This window comes from Puntigrus tetrazona, chromosome 3 (genome assembly GCF_018831695.1).
Source record: "Puntigrus tetrazona isolate hp1 chromosome 3, ASM1883169v1, whole genome shotgun sequence".
NCBI classification, from domain to species: Eukaryota; Metazoa; Chordata; class Actinopteri; order Cypriniformes; family Cyprinidae; genus Puntigrus; species Puntigrus tetrazona.
Genome location: NC_056701.1, coordinates 23,295,121 through 23,310,337, shown reverse-complemented (window position 1 = coordinate 23,310,337; position 15,217 = coordinate 23,295,121). Strand labels below are relative to the sequence as shown.

General features: G+C 37.4%; 2 protein-coding genes across 3 annotated transcripts in view; one reads left to right on the top strand and one right to left on the bottom strand.

Annotated features, from left to right (window-relative positions):
* Positions 1–210: 210 nt before the first annotated feature.
* baiap2l2a (BAR/IMD domain containing adaptor protein 2 like 2a) lies at positions 211–9,384 on the top strand. Of its 2 annotated transcripts, none has more exons than XM_043235608.1 (14): positions 211–424; positions 827–902; positions 2,476–2,562; positions 3,212–3,273; positions 3,392–3,463; positions 3,676–3,756; positions 4,569–4,700; positions 5,005–5,106; positions 5,361–5,412; positions 5,510–5,702; positions 6,443–6,517; positions 6,590–6,752; positions 7,881–7,921; positions 8,039–9,384. In XM_043235608.1, the coding sequence occupies exons 1-14, from the start codon at positions 371–373 to the stop codon at positions 8,109–8,111; spliced, it is 1,263 nt and encodes a 420-aa protein (XP_043091543.1). In that variant the 5' UTR covers positions 211–370; the 3' UTR covers positions 8,112–9,384. The 2 variants fall into 2 exon arrangements, with proteins under 2 accessions (XP_043091543.1, XP_043091544.1); XM_043235609.1 differs by having other exon boundaries at positions 212–424; positions 6,593–6,752.
* Positions 9,385–9,580: 196 nt separating this feature from the next.
* Positions 9,581–15,217, bottom strand: part of pvalb6 (parvalbumin 6) — a 37,767-nt gene continuing 32,130 nt past the window's right edge. Inside the window, exons 2-5 of the mRNA XM_043235617.1 lie at positions 12,533–12,601; positions 10,878–11,010; positions 10,636–10,745; positions 9,581–10,080 (exon numbers count right to left, since the gene is read on the bottom strand). Of these exons, the coding sequence (XP_043091552.1) occupies positions 10,055–10,080; positions 10,636–10,745; positions 10,878–11,010; positions 12,533–12,593 (330 nt within the window). The 5' untranslated portion in view covers positions 12,594–12,601 and the 3' untranslated portion in view covers positions 9,581–10,054. The remainder of the gene's footprint in view (positions 10,081–10,635; positions 10,746–10,877; positions 11,011–12,532; positions 12,602–15,217) is intronic.

The following is a 15,217-nucleotide window of genomic DNA, read 5'->3' as shown; positions in this document are numbered from 1 at the left end:
AAAGGTTTCTGATCACTGCACTGAGTAAAATGCAAAAAAAATTGGCAATTCAACACCAGCCCTGTCTCCTATCTCAGTGTTTACGGCAGGTGTCTAACCTCAGTCACACTTTTATTACTCTGCACTGTTCAATAATTCACAGGCCACACGGGTGACAATAGCTCACTGTTTCCCTCTCTCTCTCTCTCTCTCTCTCTCTCTCTCACACACACACACACGCACACACACACAATCTCACAAACTCACCAAGACAGGAGAGGACACAGGAGACAAGGGGGAGACAGCAGTGGGTCATCTGTCAGTCTGGTTGTTTGTTGTTTAGTCAGTGGATGTTGCTTATTTGTTTGTTGTACCACGGTGTCAGATCAGGATGTCAGGACAAAACAGTGATCAACTGCACCGCACCACTCTGGCCATTTACACGGTAAGCCTGAAGCCTCTCACCACTAAGACCGAATTAGACACAATCACATGTACTTATATTAACTGAGTAGAACAAAATGAATAAAGCACGTGTAAATGTAATTCAGAAAAAACTATAAAAAATAATTATTACATTGTTACAGCTTGAAAAAAACGTGTATTAACGTATTATTTATCAAATATTCGATGAATTGTAAAATATTTAAATTATAAAAAATGCTAGAAAGATTTAATAATATAATATAAACATATTTCAGTTATATCAGTGATTTAGTAAGAGCGTTTTGTTGTGACAAACAGCAGTGTGAAACCAAGGTGACAGATTGATGTGGAGGGACAACATGTGTTGACGTTCGATCTGATATCAGACTCTCGTTCTTATACTGTTTGTCCATCCTCTCAGAGCATAATGGAGCAGTTCAACCCAGGTCTGCAGAGACTGGTGGCACTGGGAAACAGCTACATTCAGGCTTTCCAAGGCAAGTCAACGCGAGAAAGAATAAATGCAATAGACGGTTAGACTGAAAAAAGCTGAAAGCAAGTAGAAGCAAAGTGGCTGAACTTTGGCCTGTTGGCCGTCATTGATGATAATAAGTCAGCATTGCTTCAGAGCCATTGTTTAATGACTGTCTATTTTATGGGTCTTGAGCTTTACTAACTTACTAGTGAAAGACTTTAATCTTTGAAAGATGACTATATCCAACGGTGTTCTGTTAGTTCATCCTCATTCAACAGATTAAAGATCCAATGAAATTACTTTTTGTTGTTTTTGGTGATCAAAAAACGGGGTGCCAAAAAAAACTAAACATTTAATTTCAGCCCAAAAAAAAAAGAGACAAGAAAGTAAAATCTGATTAAAACGAGACAACAAATCAGCAGATACAAAACAATTCAAAATGCAAATAAATTGTCTGTCTAACAAGTCTGAAATGGTTGGTTCAGCAACAAAACTAAATATTTGTCGTCACATACTTGCACATGTCATTCCAGACCTGTAGCACTTTCTTTTTCTCTGCAGAGCACAAAAGAAATCAGATGGTTATGTGAAAGCAAAGCAGGCTTCTTCGCCATAGCTATCAAATCTCATTTACAGTTGCAAATATTTAAAAACGAAATATATTCAAAATACATTTGAATATTCAAACGTGTCATGCAGGCTTGTTGTATCGGGTTTTTGTCCCTGAATCCAGCGTTGAAAGTGAATGATGGCAGAATTTGAATATTCGTGTGAACTACTCCTTTAATGTCTTATTGAATTTAAATACAATGCAACATTTTAACTCGTTTTTAATAATTAATCTTGTTTTGAGGATGTTTAAATAGTGATACCTGTAAAATTAGACCGCAAATGAATCAAAATATTAGTATGCTTAATGTCTATTTAATATTTTTACTTAAATCGGTTTTATTTATTTCATACATTTCAAAACCATTATATCATTATACGTCATAGTTATATGTAATAACATATACTATACAATATTTCATATTTTGTTTAATTGTAAATATATTGTTAAAAGTGTGTTCGGTGGATAGTGAAGGAAATGAGAAATGTTTTTCAAGTATTTAAGTAACGTAGCTTACATGAAAATAAAAATGACTGAATAAAATTAATGAATCCATCATATCCATAAATGTGACCCTGGAGCACAAAAGCAGTCATAAGTAGCACGGTTATATGGGTCAAAAATATGGATTTTTCTTTTATGCCACAAATAACAAGGATATTAAGTAAAGATCATGTTCCATGAAGATATTTTGTACTTTTCCTACCTTAAATATTTTAAAACCTTTTAATTAGTAATATTCATTGCTAAGAACCTCGTTTGGACAAGGCAACATTTAGAATATAGGCCAAATTTTACATATTTATTCTCAATATTTAGATTTTTTTTGTACCCTAAGATAGAGTTGTCTTCCAAATAGTCCTATCCTAACAAATCACAGTGGATGCTTATCTCAAAGAAAGCTAACTGATATTGCTTTGAGAATGCTAAGACATTATTACTTGTAAAAAGTCAAATGAATGAAATCTGTGTGTGGTATCTACAGCCCTGGCCGTCACCAGTGAGGCCTATTTCAATGCCCTGTCTAAGATGGGTGAACAGGCCATGCAGAGCATGTCTTCCCGATTGCTGGGTAAGCTTTTATTTCCTCTTATCATTTAATTTCCTTTCCTTTCACGCTTTTAAATTACAGCAGACACGTTTCTGTCAAACTCAAAGATTTTTGATACACAGTTCATTTTCTTTTCTCTGATAAATATGTACTTTCCATCGCAGGGACAAAGCGGGAAAGAAAGGGAGTTACGTGTGTTTATTGAGGGTGATAAATTGGGAGGGAGCCAGTGCCCTTCACGCACTCATATTGTACTTTGCTCTTGTAAATTCGCCATGTTTCTCCTCAGATCTCTCTTTCACACATGAGCGTTTATGTGTGTGTGTGTGTGTGTGTGTGTGTGTGAGTGTTTATTTATAGCTGTCATCTATCACCCTGTTGTGGCTTAATGGAAAAATTTCATTAAATTTCAATGGTGCTTTTGTTGCTATGAATCATATTTTACGACCGCAGAGAGATGGTATGAAAGCGTGGGTGTGTGTGTGAGTTTTGTAGTCGATATCAGATAACTGCACCTCCTCTGTGATGTTAAATAATAAATGATGACACAACGTCAGCTTGGCAGTGCAAACATTCAAGGCTAATACTTGCACTTTAACACATGGACACTCGAGCGGAGGCTGTTCTGAGACCGTATGCGTGTGTGTGTGTGTGTGTGTTTGTTTTGCAGGTGATGTTTTGATCCAGATCTCAGACAGTCAGAGGAGACTCACCAGTGAGCTGGAGGGAGTGGTGCGTTACCCATCCTGCTCTGTTGACCCCATATCTTCCATATCTTCTGCTCCTATGACGTTGTTGACATAATGCATGTTTGATCGTCATGTTTAACGAGTCTGTGTGATTGATTCAGTTCCGCTGGTTCCACTCCGAGGTCCTTCGAGAGATGGACGACAATGTCAGACTAGATAAAGAATACATATCGGTGAGTAGTTTGGTGTATGTTTCAAAAGCATTTACATTTCAAGAACCGAAAAACGTGCATAAATGGCTAACTTTAGGAGCAAAATTAATGGCTACCTAATTAAAGATGCTTTATCTTTTAACCGACTAGAGAACACTATCTGATAACAATAAATCTAAATCTGAACACTAAAATGATTGACGGTGATGTTGTCGGGTCACTCTCTCCTCCAGAACAGCAGGAGGCGCTATGAGATTGAAGTGAGAAACCAGGCATCGGCACTGGAGAGACAGATGAGGCGAGGGGTCCTCCAGGTGAGAGCAGTGTGTGACCCTTCCTGAATGGCACACTGGATTTATTTTTGTATGTCTGTGGCATTCAGAGAGTGTCTCTTTTGTCATGTTTAGATTCAGAAGGCAGATTAGGAGCGCCCTTATGACAGCTTATTGCAATAAAAATGATTCTTTTTGACATTTAGAGACGGGATAATCTGAAATCAGTCAATACTCTGTGAAGAACAAATGACATTTCAACAGGGATTGGTTAGATGTTTTAATAGAAAATGACTTGTCTTATGCTCACCAAGGCTGCATTTATTTGATATTTGACATTATTTGACATTTATTTGATAAAAAATTTGCGATTTTATTCAATTTAAGAAACATTTGAACGGTTGTAATCCACGGCTTGCACTTTTTTACCAACTACTTAAAGGGTTACTTCATGCCCAAATTAAATTTTTGACATTGATCGCTTAACCCCATGTCCTTCTCAACCCAAAAGCTTAGTTTGTCTTCACTGATGGCAGATGGAGCATTCAGACAATGTCCTTCATATTTCTCTGCACCTTCACATCCACGGGACAGTCACAAGCCTCCTGGTTTTGATCAAAAATATCTTGCATTTTCTTTCTGAAGACAAACATAGCTTTTACGGGTCTAGAATGACCTACCCTAGGTGATTAATGACAAAATTTTCATTTTGGGATGGAGTAACCCTTTAAAGTAGAAGCTCAATAAAACAGCTATTTTTATAAATCCAAACGAATGCTCTAAGACGTTATTATCATTCATGATGGTATGACATATGAAAAAGTAATGATAATAATGTTGATGGATGTGTGTAGGATGGCAGCGATTATGTGCACTTTCTCCAAGAGTGCCAGAAAGAGGCACTAAAGGAGGAAGAAAGAAGATATCGATTCCTGGCCGAGAAACACAGCAGCTTCACCCAGTCCATTGCATATCTCATGAACAAGGTTAATATCATTACTTTTCATTAGTATCCATAATTAACTAGTTGCTTAATGGGGTGGGTTTTTGGGTTGGGTGCAAACAAAGTGATACGGAGATATTGGGAAAAAATGGTGTTAATTATTTATATGCTTCGTTTTGTTTAGTTTTTTGTTGTTTTGTTATATAAATAATAAGTAGCAAAAAATATTTGGGTATCCCTATGTTATTATTCTTTTTTAGAGTAGGATTTTTTTTCTGCCAATTAAAAGGTCTTTGAGAGTGCTCAGTTTGATTAATGTGTGCTTAAGTGTTTTATTCCTCCCACAGACAGGGGGCGGCCTGCAAAACAGAGCTGAGGGGTGGAATGATCTGGTGAATCACACAAGAGAATCCCGTCCACGCACTCCTTTACGACTGGAGGACAACAATGTGAGATATAATGGCACAATAGTCATATTACAATAAAGAACCACTTTTTTATTATATTCAAGAACACTTAGTGCCTCTAAATCAGAGGTTCCCAAACTTTGAACGTGAAGGGCCAAAAATGAAAATTAAAAGTTGCATTATATTTAACTTTATTATATTACAATGTATTAAATCACATAATTTTTTAAAGTAGTAAATTATTTTGAATTAAATTCACTTTTTTGCGTTTCAATGTTTCTGTGTAATTCTCTCAGCTTGATGTAAACCGCTGGGCAGAGCAACCACTGGGAACAGTTCCCTCTAGAGGTGTGGAGAGCTTATTTTAAAATGATAAAAGACATTTGTGAATATTACACACTGTTTTTTGTGTTTAGTACAGCTAACTTTCTCACCTTCATTGTAGGCCCCTCCCCTCAGCCCAGTCGTTCCAACTCCGTCTCGGGATTGGCCGGAGGCAAAGTGATGCAAGCAGTGGTGCCCCACCCTCCCTCTGCAAACTCCACCCTCCTGCCGTTCTCCCGAGGAGAAACTATCACCATACTCGTTAAAGAGCCAAGGAACGGCTGGCTGTTCGGCCGCTCTGACAGCTCTGGACGGTGAGACGACCCCATTAATCCAGATGCATATGAATATAGCATTTTAATTTTAAAATGTTCTGTCAACATTAACATTTTCAGGCTTACAAAAGATCACTGAAATGTCATAAAAATTATCTGTGCATGTGTAAAACGAAGCAATAAAAACTCATTGAGATGATACTGAGAGACTAGACATACTACATAAAATCATCACGCTATGCTTATGGCACGATTATTTTATTAGCAAAATATCTCTATGGCGATGGCGTGTCCAGATCACAATCACGTTGCAAATGTTTTCTGAAACACTCTCATATTTTGCCACCGGACAGCAATTGCAATTAAATATTGTGTTATCTTATCTTATGTAATATGAAGATTGAACAGAGTAACATTTATCTTTAGCAATACTATGAATATGAATAACACATAGCAGGCATACACTGGTAATGTCTATTGGTATGCGTCACATGCGTTACTACACTACTACACTACAACGTGATAATGTCGTTTTCAGTTTTTCCATTCAACATTTTCGAAAAGCTCCATTTTCACTGGACAAAAATGTTATCTCAGCGTGAATGGAAATCCAAAACGTGAAGAAAAAGTTTGGATTGGTGCAGAAGTAGCCTTAGACTGAGCTGGTAACCTACGTAAAATCCTAAATCCGAACTCCAGTATCCATTCATGATTCAGTGATGCACTGAAACACACATACAGTGCTTTCATTTCCTGTTCATTTGATCTGCATGGTTCAGGCAAGGCTGGTTCCCTGCTGCTTACGTAGGCACCATTGACGAGCCACCTGGACCACCTGGCCCTCCTCTCTCCAGGTAAGCCGATACGGCACGTTTCCCAACGCCCGTGCTTCAGTCTCGTGACCTTTGACCTCTGTCTCTGTTCAGCAGCAGCTCTTTTAGAAGCAGCAGCAGTATGAGTAACTTCCTCAACCCACCCGTGAGCAGCAGGCAGCAGACGGCTCCGCTTGCACCTGCACCTCCGCCACCGTTACCACCTTCGTCAACCAGCAACTCCCGGCCGGTCACTCCCACCCCTTCAGAGAACAGAGTGAGGCCTGTTTAACTCAACATAGACGGTGTTAGAGGGAATGGTCACACAAAATTGTAATTCTGGCATCATTTCCTCCAACACGAAAAAAGAAACTCATACAGAACTGGAGTGACATGGAGTAAATTATGCAGAATTTACATTTTTGTGTAAATTATCCCTTTAATGACACATTTTTGTTCAGTAATGTGACATTTTTTTGAATTGAAATTAGAAAAGCAAATTGAATTAAAATTATTGTGCAACAATTCTTTTTCCAAATAAAAAGATTACATTTTATTAAAAAGGTTGATGGCTAAAAAGGGATAAATCAACCGTTTATTTACCAGCAGGACTGTGAAAAGTGAACTATATGACAGGTTGTAAAAAGATTGTTAATTTCAGCTAAAAAGGAAAATATATTACATTTTAATGATAGATTATAGAGATTTTGTATGAACATCCATTGTGTAACGTTCATGTTTACAGAAAGAACATGTATTAAGAAAGCAAACAGGGTCCGATTTAATTCAATTAGACTTTTATAATTGAAGAAAAAATCTTTCATCAAACAACATTAATAATGCGTGCGAAGTAAAACCTCACATGCAGCAGCTGGAATGTAGTAATTCTTTGAGTGTGTTTTACATTCTGATGTGGTTCGTGGTTTTATTTTCGAAGATCTGCTGATGCTCAGAATATTTTAAATCCTTGGAGAGACTCCTGACTGTAAGCTAATGTAAATGTGCAGATGGAGAAGAGAATTTTAAGAGTTTTTTTACGACTGTGGCCAGCAGGGGCACTGTGGTGAAGTGCTGTTCTCCACAACACCTCATCCTTCATTCTGGTGGCTGCAAGGGGGCAGCTCTTTCTGCTGACGGTCTGTGTGTGTGTGTGTGTGTGTGTGTGTGTGTGTGTGTGTGTGTGCATGCTTTGATGTGATCTTCTGATACCACAAAAGGGCTGCAATTACATATGAGCCTACTGCTTCCGAATCCTTTATTGTGGTTTGCTGTGGCTGTACACTTGTATTATGATTTTGTGATTTGAGGAAGTATTTCTAAACGTACATCCAGAAATATGTTCAGGTACTTAAACCTTCTGACAATCATCAGTGCTAAGTAACTTCTCTTATTTTGTTTTTTACAGAGACAAGATGACCATGACTCTCGACCACAACTTTTTCCAAAGTTGGTAGAACGTCTTGTTTTATACCCATTATCCCCCTGTTTGTGTTGCTTTTTGTTCTCAAAGATCTGTGTGGCAGGTCTATGATTTTAACATGTTCATTTTCTCTTGTTTTACAGAGGCACAAATCCATTTGCCACTGTGAAGCTGAAACCCACCAAAACCAACGACAGATCAGCTCCACGCATATGAATAATATTTCAGACCAGCTCCTTAACAGTTCATCGATGGCTAATCAGTGCTGCACATTTGACTGTACATTGTTCAGCCATTTTCCAAAACATTAATTTTAATTCTTTGTAATGAGTATAAAGCATTATATCAAGCACAAACCGACTCAAGAATGATCAACGACTAGTCTTTAAAACTCCATTAAAGCAGGTAGTTAAGATAATTTACCTTTATCTTCAGGCCGTTGGAGACCCTGTGGCAGCAAACACAATTAATAACACTCTTTTATATGTAATGGCCTCATGAATATTTGGCCGGTTAAGTCACAATAAAATATATGAATTTCATGAGCTGGAATATTCAAACAAACACTGTGCTTTAGGAGATGGGTGAAGTCAATTCTTCTCAAGTAACATTGTCTATGAACATCTTGGAGCAACATCTGATGGAACCTGAAAACGTGTTTTTGTGACATGTCTTGCTTGAAAACTGTCAATTTAAAAATCCACTCGGTCCACATGCTTTGTTATTTTGTCACGTAACGCAATGACATTTTTAAACGTGGCGTACATGTCCAGATATTCGGTCATTTCTGTGTATTTTATTTCACTTACATTCTCTTGTAGTTTTATGTTCTGGGTTTGTTCTGACCAACCTGTAAATGTGGGTCAGTGGTTTTAAGTGCATCTTTACATTTTGAAATAATTGTAGATAATTTGCATTATGTTTGAAAAACACCCCTTAAAGCATCACGTGTCCTCTGAATGCACTTTATAAATGTATACTGTCATGTTTGTTGCTTTTGGGGCTGGTTTAACTACAGTTCTGTGTGGTCTGCCCTCTGGGACCTCAGCATCTCTGATAAGCCACTATCGGTCTCTCTCTCCCGCTCTGTGCTTGAACTTTGTCTCTCGGCTCAGTTAATTCATCTGACGCGTCCAATTATAAGCTGCATCTAAATTGGCCGTTCTGTCTGCTTAAGTGCGTATAAAGGGAATGTTCATTTTAACCTTGACACTAATTGGTGTGACCTTCTCCTGAGGTGTCAAGCCCATTAGTACAAACCCATTTGTAGGGATGCCTTGCATGTTATCAGCATTTGTTTTTTGTTGAGAATATTTTCCTGTTTAATTGATGCTGAATATTCAAAACACAAGTACGTGCCTGCATCACAGCAATAATTTGAGTCTGTTATGATTTGACCAGCGAACACAGGAAAAGATACAAAGTACAGTCTTTCTTGTAGATATCTTGAACTAATTCCTGATCTGTTTAATAAATAAGATAAAATTGATTTAGTGTTTCTGAATGGGTCATTTATTAAGAGTTTGCTTAATAACTAAATAACTAAAAGTAGCAACGCCACTTAATTGTTCACATCCCATTTTACTTCCAGTATATCAGCATTTCCTTAAAAATAAATGTAGCTCTTTTTTTAAACTATATGAAGTAAACAGACACAAACAAACAGATTCATCACACACTGGAACTCTTGAGGCATTTTGTCTTTATTTTGTTTTCTTTCACAACTTGACCTCTTTCTTCTTTTGGTGTGTTTCACAACGGCTTGTTAACGGAGGGACGGAGAGAGTTTTGAGGGGAGGAGAGGAGCGGAAGATCAATAGGAGAGATTCGAGGAAGATAAAGACGGATGAAGAATAGTGGCCGATGAACGGTGCTATGTTTACTTTTCTATTATATCTACATATTGCCGGCATGAGGTTTTGCCCTGTTGAAGGTCTCTTGGTCTATACACTAGCAGAAACACTCACTTTTGTATAAAAAGGAAAATAGATAGCATGAAGGTCAGTGTGTGTGATTGTGTGCAGGGAGGTGTTCAAGGGGGGCGTGCGAGTGTGTGTGTGTGTGTGTGAGCGTGTGTGTGTGTCTGTGCTTCAGGGAGGTTAGGCTGAGGTCGAGGTCAAAGGGTCATGAGGTATGAACAGGCCAAGAGTCAGAGTCACTTATTCACGAACCAGAGCAGCAAACTCTGAAACAGAAAGATATGGAGAGATTATTAGCATTATTTGATGAAAAGGTACGTAACATGGGTTAGTAAAAGCGTCACATTCATAAGAACTCCAGACAATAAGTTATAATTTAATCAGTTCTGAAAATTTCCATATGCATTTAGAGAATAAGAGGCATGGTGTCTGATTCAGCTGACTCTTATGAACCAGTTCTTTTTAATGATTCAATCTAAACGACTCAGACTTGTTATCAGTTTGAATTAAGACTCTCACTATAATTCAGTGAAGTGGGATTTGATGGAACAGGAACAGGCTTCCATATGAATCAAGTATGAATCATTATGGAAATTAAATATATATATAGTTCTTATTTTTTGTCTGGAGCTCTACCAGTTCAAACTGCGGAAACCAGGTAGTTTAAAACTTAGTAACTTAGTAAGAACATAGTATGTTTTGAAAATATAGTGTTTTCTTATCTTATCACTTATCAAGTAAGTTAGGGCTCCTGCTGGTGGAGAAAAATAAATAATTGCTGTGTGACGCCTGTGCTGTTATACTATATTCCTCTATTTTACCTTCTGCTCCAATCTTTCCATCTCCATCTTTGTCCGCAGCCTGCAGGAATGCTTTGGTCTCCTTATCGCTCAGGTCTCTCCCGTTTGTAGCGAAATGCTTGAAAACAAACCTGCACAAAAAAAAGAGCGAGTCTAACATCTTTCAAACGTATTGTGTGTTCACCTTCGCTCTGAGAGTTTCAATTACAAATCTTACGGGTTACATGCTATTTGTTTGTAGTGTAGAAATGATGTTGTCTTACTTTAGTTCCTCCTCCTCTATAAAGCCGCTGTTGTCTGCATCCAGGACGTGGAAGGCCTTCTTCACATCTTCAGCCGACTTTGCCTTTAGTCCGACCATCTCAAAAAACCTCTTGGGGTCAAATGAGTCGGCGGCTAAAAGAATAAAAACAGAGAGAATCATTGACATTTTGTCTGGAAATTTGTCTGGAGCTTCCATTAAAATGCAAATTTTGTCAACTTTTCCTCACCCTGAGGTCATTCCAAATCTGTATGGTTTTCACCTTCACAAAATGTGAAGTTTTTATTGTTGTAATAAAAGTAAATAGAGTTTGGGACTATCAAGCTTTAAATAGAACAAAAACACCATAAATATGTCATAAAAGTGGTTCATGCACTATATTTCAAGTGTTTTGAAGTCATATAATAGTATGTGACAAACAGACTGATTTATGGTTTGGATCCCTTAAAGCCTACCCTCTTCTTTGGCACTCTAATCAAATATGGTGGCATTAGACAGGTTTGATATAGTGGAGTGGAAGATTTTAGTAAAATTGTTTGAAATATAGTGCATGAGTCATGTGAACTAGTTTTATGGTACTTCTTTGTCATTTTTGAGCTTAATAGCCCCATTCTGTCTTTCATAATAAACTTTCATAATAATAAAAGAAAAGAATCAAGATATAGATAAATAACAATTTTGGCTTCTAACAGTTATGAACAGTTGTTTTTTTTGCTGCTATCCATTTTGCAATAATGCTCTCATTTGTCATTCAAATTATAAATCCAGTTAAAGTGGTGCACTTTAGCCCCTCCCTAAATATTAATTAGTTTTCGCCAAGGTTATTTAAATAAATGTGTTTTTATTTATTTATTTACATTTATTTTTGTCCTTTGTGTTTTCTGCATTGTTTATCATTTTATAAGTTAAAGGATATTCACTGCACAAAGACTTTTAGTTCAATAACGATATTTTTTTAACAATATTTCAAAAGTCAAATAATCGTTTTTTCTGTAATTATGATGGAAGTTAAGTTGTTTCTATCACTAGAAAGCGATTAAATAAAGGATCAATTTAAACAGAATGCATTTTGAATTTAACTAGAGATGCATGGCGATGGAATGTAAAAAACTCAAGGCACACTTTTCAAGAGCTGATTTAAATTTTTCTGCAATGTTCATTTCAGTGTCATGCTTGAAGCGCTGCAAAACATGCGAAACATGATTGCATTAGTCTAGCTCAAAGAAAAAGGGGCAATGAAAAAAGTGAAAAGCCTCTAAAAAAGGTAGCTTTAAAATAACTTATATTTACATTTCTCATAAAAATTGTGATTAATCTTTCTGCATGCTAGTTGTTTTCAGGTTTTTAAAACCATATTTTAGAGTAAAGGTTCTTGCACACTGATTGAAATTTTCATATGCATTTTTCATCATCCTTTCCTATAAAACGTCTTGTTGCGAGTTAGAAAATGCAGACAATCTAACCTGATCCGAATTTTTTAATGACAGAGAAAAGTTTCGGGGGCAAATTATAAACATGACTGACACAACATCGGTCATTTTTAGTTTATTCTCTAACATGTGAAAAATTCTGATGAAAATTTCAGATTTGGCCTTAAGAGTTCTTATGTGAAGAAGAAATAAAAGCATGAAGCTCAGGATGGCACGACAGAATCACCTTGAAAGGCGTCCAGGGCTTTCTTGATGTCATCAGGGTTGAGGATGCTGTTCATGGCCATTTCTACAACTGCAAAAAAAGGCAGAAAAAAATATTAGCACTGATGTACTGTATCGTAAAAAAGCAACACAACATGAAACTATGCAGCTGACCAGAGCAAGATCATGAACAGAAGGAATTGATAAAAGGCCTTCAAGAAGTCATAAATTATAAACTAGCTTCGAGGGGTGAGAGAGCGTCAAACGTATGTGTGTGTGTGAGATTCTTTAAAGCATACAGCTCAGGTCCAACTCCGGATCAAAGGAGAAAACATTTTGAAGGCCATTACATCCTGCAAAACCAGTGCCCACAATCCTTCAGTGATTCCAACCGCCTGAGACATTAACATCAGGTGTGCACTGCTTTCAAACGCTCATCCAGACCGGCTCCGCTTCATTAAACTCTGGCTTCAGTCCAAACCAGCAGCGGAGGAACAATCTCAGAGAGCCCAGAGATCAAAGATGACTTTAGCTGCAAATGTGTTTTTAATCAGCACACATTCGGTGAACACTTATTTCTTAGTTTAGACAAGGTTCTTGAGACAGGCGATCATTTCCACGCAAGTCATGATGAGACTTAAAAAGTTTCCTAAAAGGTTTTTAGCAGTCTTCTCTGTTTCTTTCTCGTCGAGTCCTTCACCTGCCCACAGCTTCGAACTCCCCGTTGCCCTTTTTTCCCCCACACGCAGCAGTATGGGTAATGTGCAGGTGTACAGTGAAAGCACAGACTGTATTTCTTCCCTCAGCTGGCTCCCCGTTTCATTGATCTGGATCAGGTGGAGGTCAGCTGGGCAAAATCGAGCTTCAGCTGACTGCTGACTGGAACACAGTGAGGCTGCTGACTTTCCTCAATGACGTTCGGTACGGCGAGATCGGTTCAACGAATGTGAAGATTTAATGTCGAAGTCAGCTAAGCTTGCAAAGAGTTAGAAACGCTGTTTGGGCGGCAAATTAGAATATTAAAATGATTTCCGATGTGACACCGAAGACTGGAGCAGTGATGCTAAAAACTCAGCTCTGGATCACAAGAATGAATAACATTAAAGGTATCATAACTTGTAATAATATTCTGTTGTTTTATGACTTCTTTCACAAAAACTGTTCCCAAACTTTTGAATGATGTGTAACGCCTCCACACTGTGCCATGAGTGGGTTCGATTACGTAACACTGGTGGGCTTTGTGTGGTGCTCATCGACCTACTCCAGCTCTGCTTGAGCCAATCCAGAACCAGAGATCCAGATAGAAAGCAAGGCTAGATGTGTCATTTAGATGATGCTTTTATCCAAAGCCTCTCACCCTCCGCATATTACCAGGACAGTCTCTCTGATGCAACCTGGCACGTCAAATAACCAGTTCCCTACGATGCTGCTACTTTACTGATCACGCTTTCTCAGTGTTTGAACCTCAACCTTTCAGTTATCCCCCTAGATCTTTAGTCAATAGGCTTGACTGCCCCTAAAGCCTCCTTCAGTGATACCAGACAGCACGTCTCCTGAAATGAAAATCTAATTACAAGACACACTATTCTGGGAATACTAAAAGAAGAAATGAAAGACACAAGCAGACCGACAACTCACTAACAGTCTCAAAATGGCTGCATAACATTCACAATTGGTAAGTACCTATCTATTTTTGTAATTCAGTATCCTGAGATATATATATATATATTTCAAAATCAGGAATTAAAATGGAATTTAAAAAGCATTTTCTATTCAATTCCAATCGCACAATACACACACATACTGTACAGCAAATACACAAAGCAGGAAAGAGGCAGGTGAATGGCATTTCAATCATATGAGGGGCCATACAGAGTATCAGAAACCGCACAGACCATGAAACTTGAATGTTTTTCATACTTTGCCGCTCGAACGGTCTGACTTTGCTCCATCTGCATAAAAACCAGGAGATTACTTTCTGCAAACTGAGCAGAATGTTAAATCTGTTTCTTTCTGCTACAAAAATAATGTTTTGCTCACTCTTATAAGCCTGACCGAGACTTTCAGTGAGAACCGCCATCAAAGGCAGTCATTAAGACACACTGAAATAAATGATAAAATATTCAAACACTTATATCAAATGTAAATTAACGAATAAAAGAAAAGCTAACATCGTAGCTGAAATGAAAGCTTCCTATTTCAGTGGTCTAAATATCACAGGAATCACACTCGGGATTATCGGTGAATTAAAAAAACAGGGTCAATATATTCTTTTTATATTTTGGATTTTAAATGGTTGTGGGTTCAATTTATTAATATCATAATTAATAATGACGGTGAGGTTTGAGGATAAAACTGACCCCAGTTATTTTAATAAAACTGACCAAGACAACACGCTAAGCAAAAGTAAATGGTAATTAATGGAAATACCTAAAAGATCAAAATAAGATTATAACAACTGCATGGCTTTAAAAAAACACATAAAAAAAACATATGGTGTATAATTTTCTAACTGCATTTGACATTTTCACAAGCTGTAAGCACAGTAATGACAACTTTTCTAATTTTATGTTTATGTTTTTGGTAATGGATCTTTGCTCATCTTTTTGCATTTCTGCCTCATTTTGACCACAACGTGTAAATGCGCAAGTGGATCGGCTTATTCTTTTCTAAATGATTCATATCAGAGTTGCAACTTCAAAGAAGT

Coding starts and splice junctions, on each gene's coding strand:
- baiap2l2a (XM_043235608.1), top strand. CDS start 371: ATGTCAGGACAAAACAGTGATCAACTGCACCGCACCACTCTGGCCATT. Junction 3,464..3,675: donor TAGATAAAGAATACATATCG/GTGAGTAGTTTG, acceptor TCTCTCCTCCAG/AACAGCAGGAGGCGCTATGA. Junction 6,518..6,589: donor CCTGGCCCTCCTCTCTCCAG/GTAAGCCGATAC, acceptor GTCTCTGTTCAG/CAGCAGCTCTTTTAGAAGCA.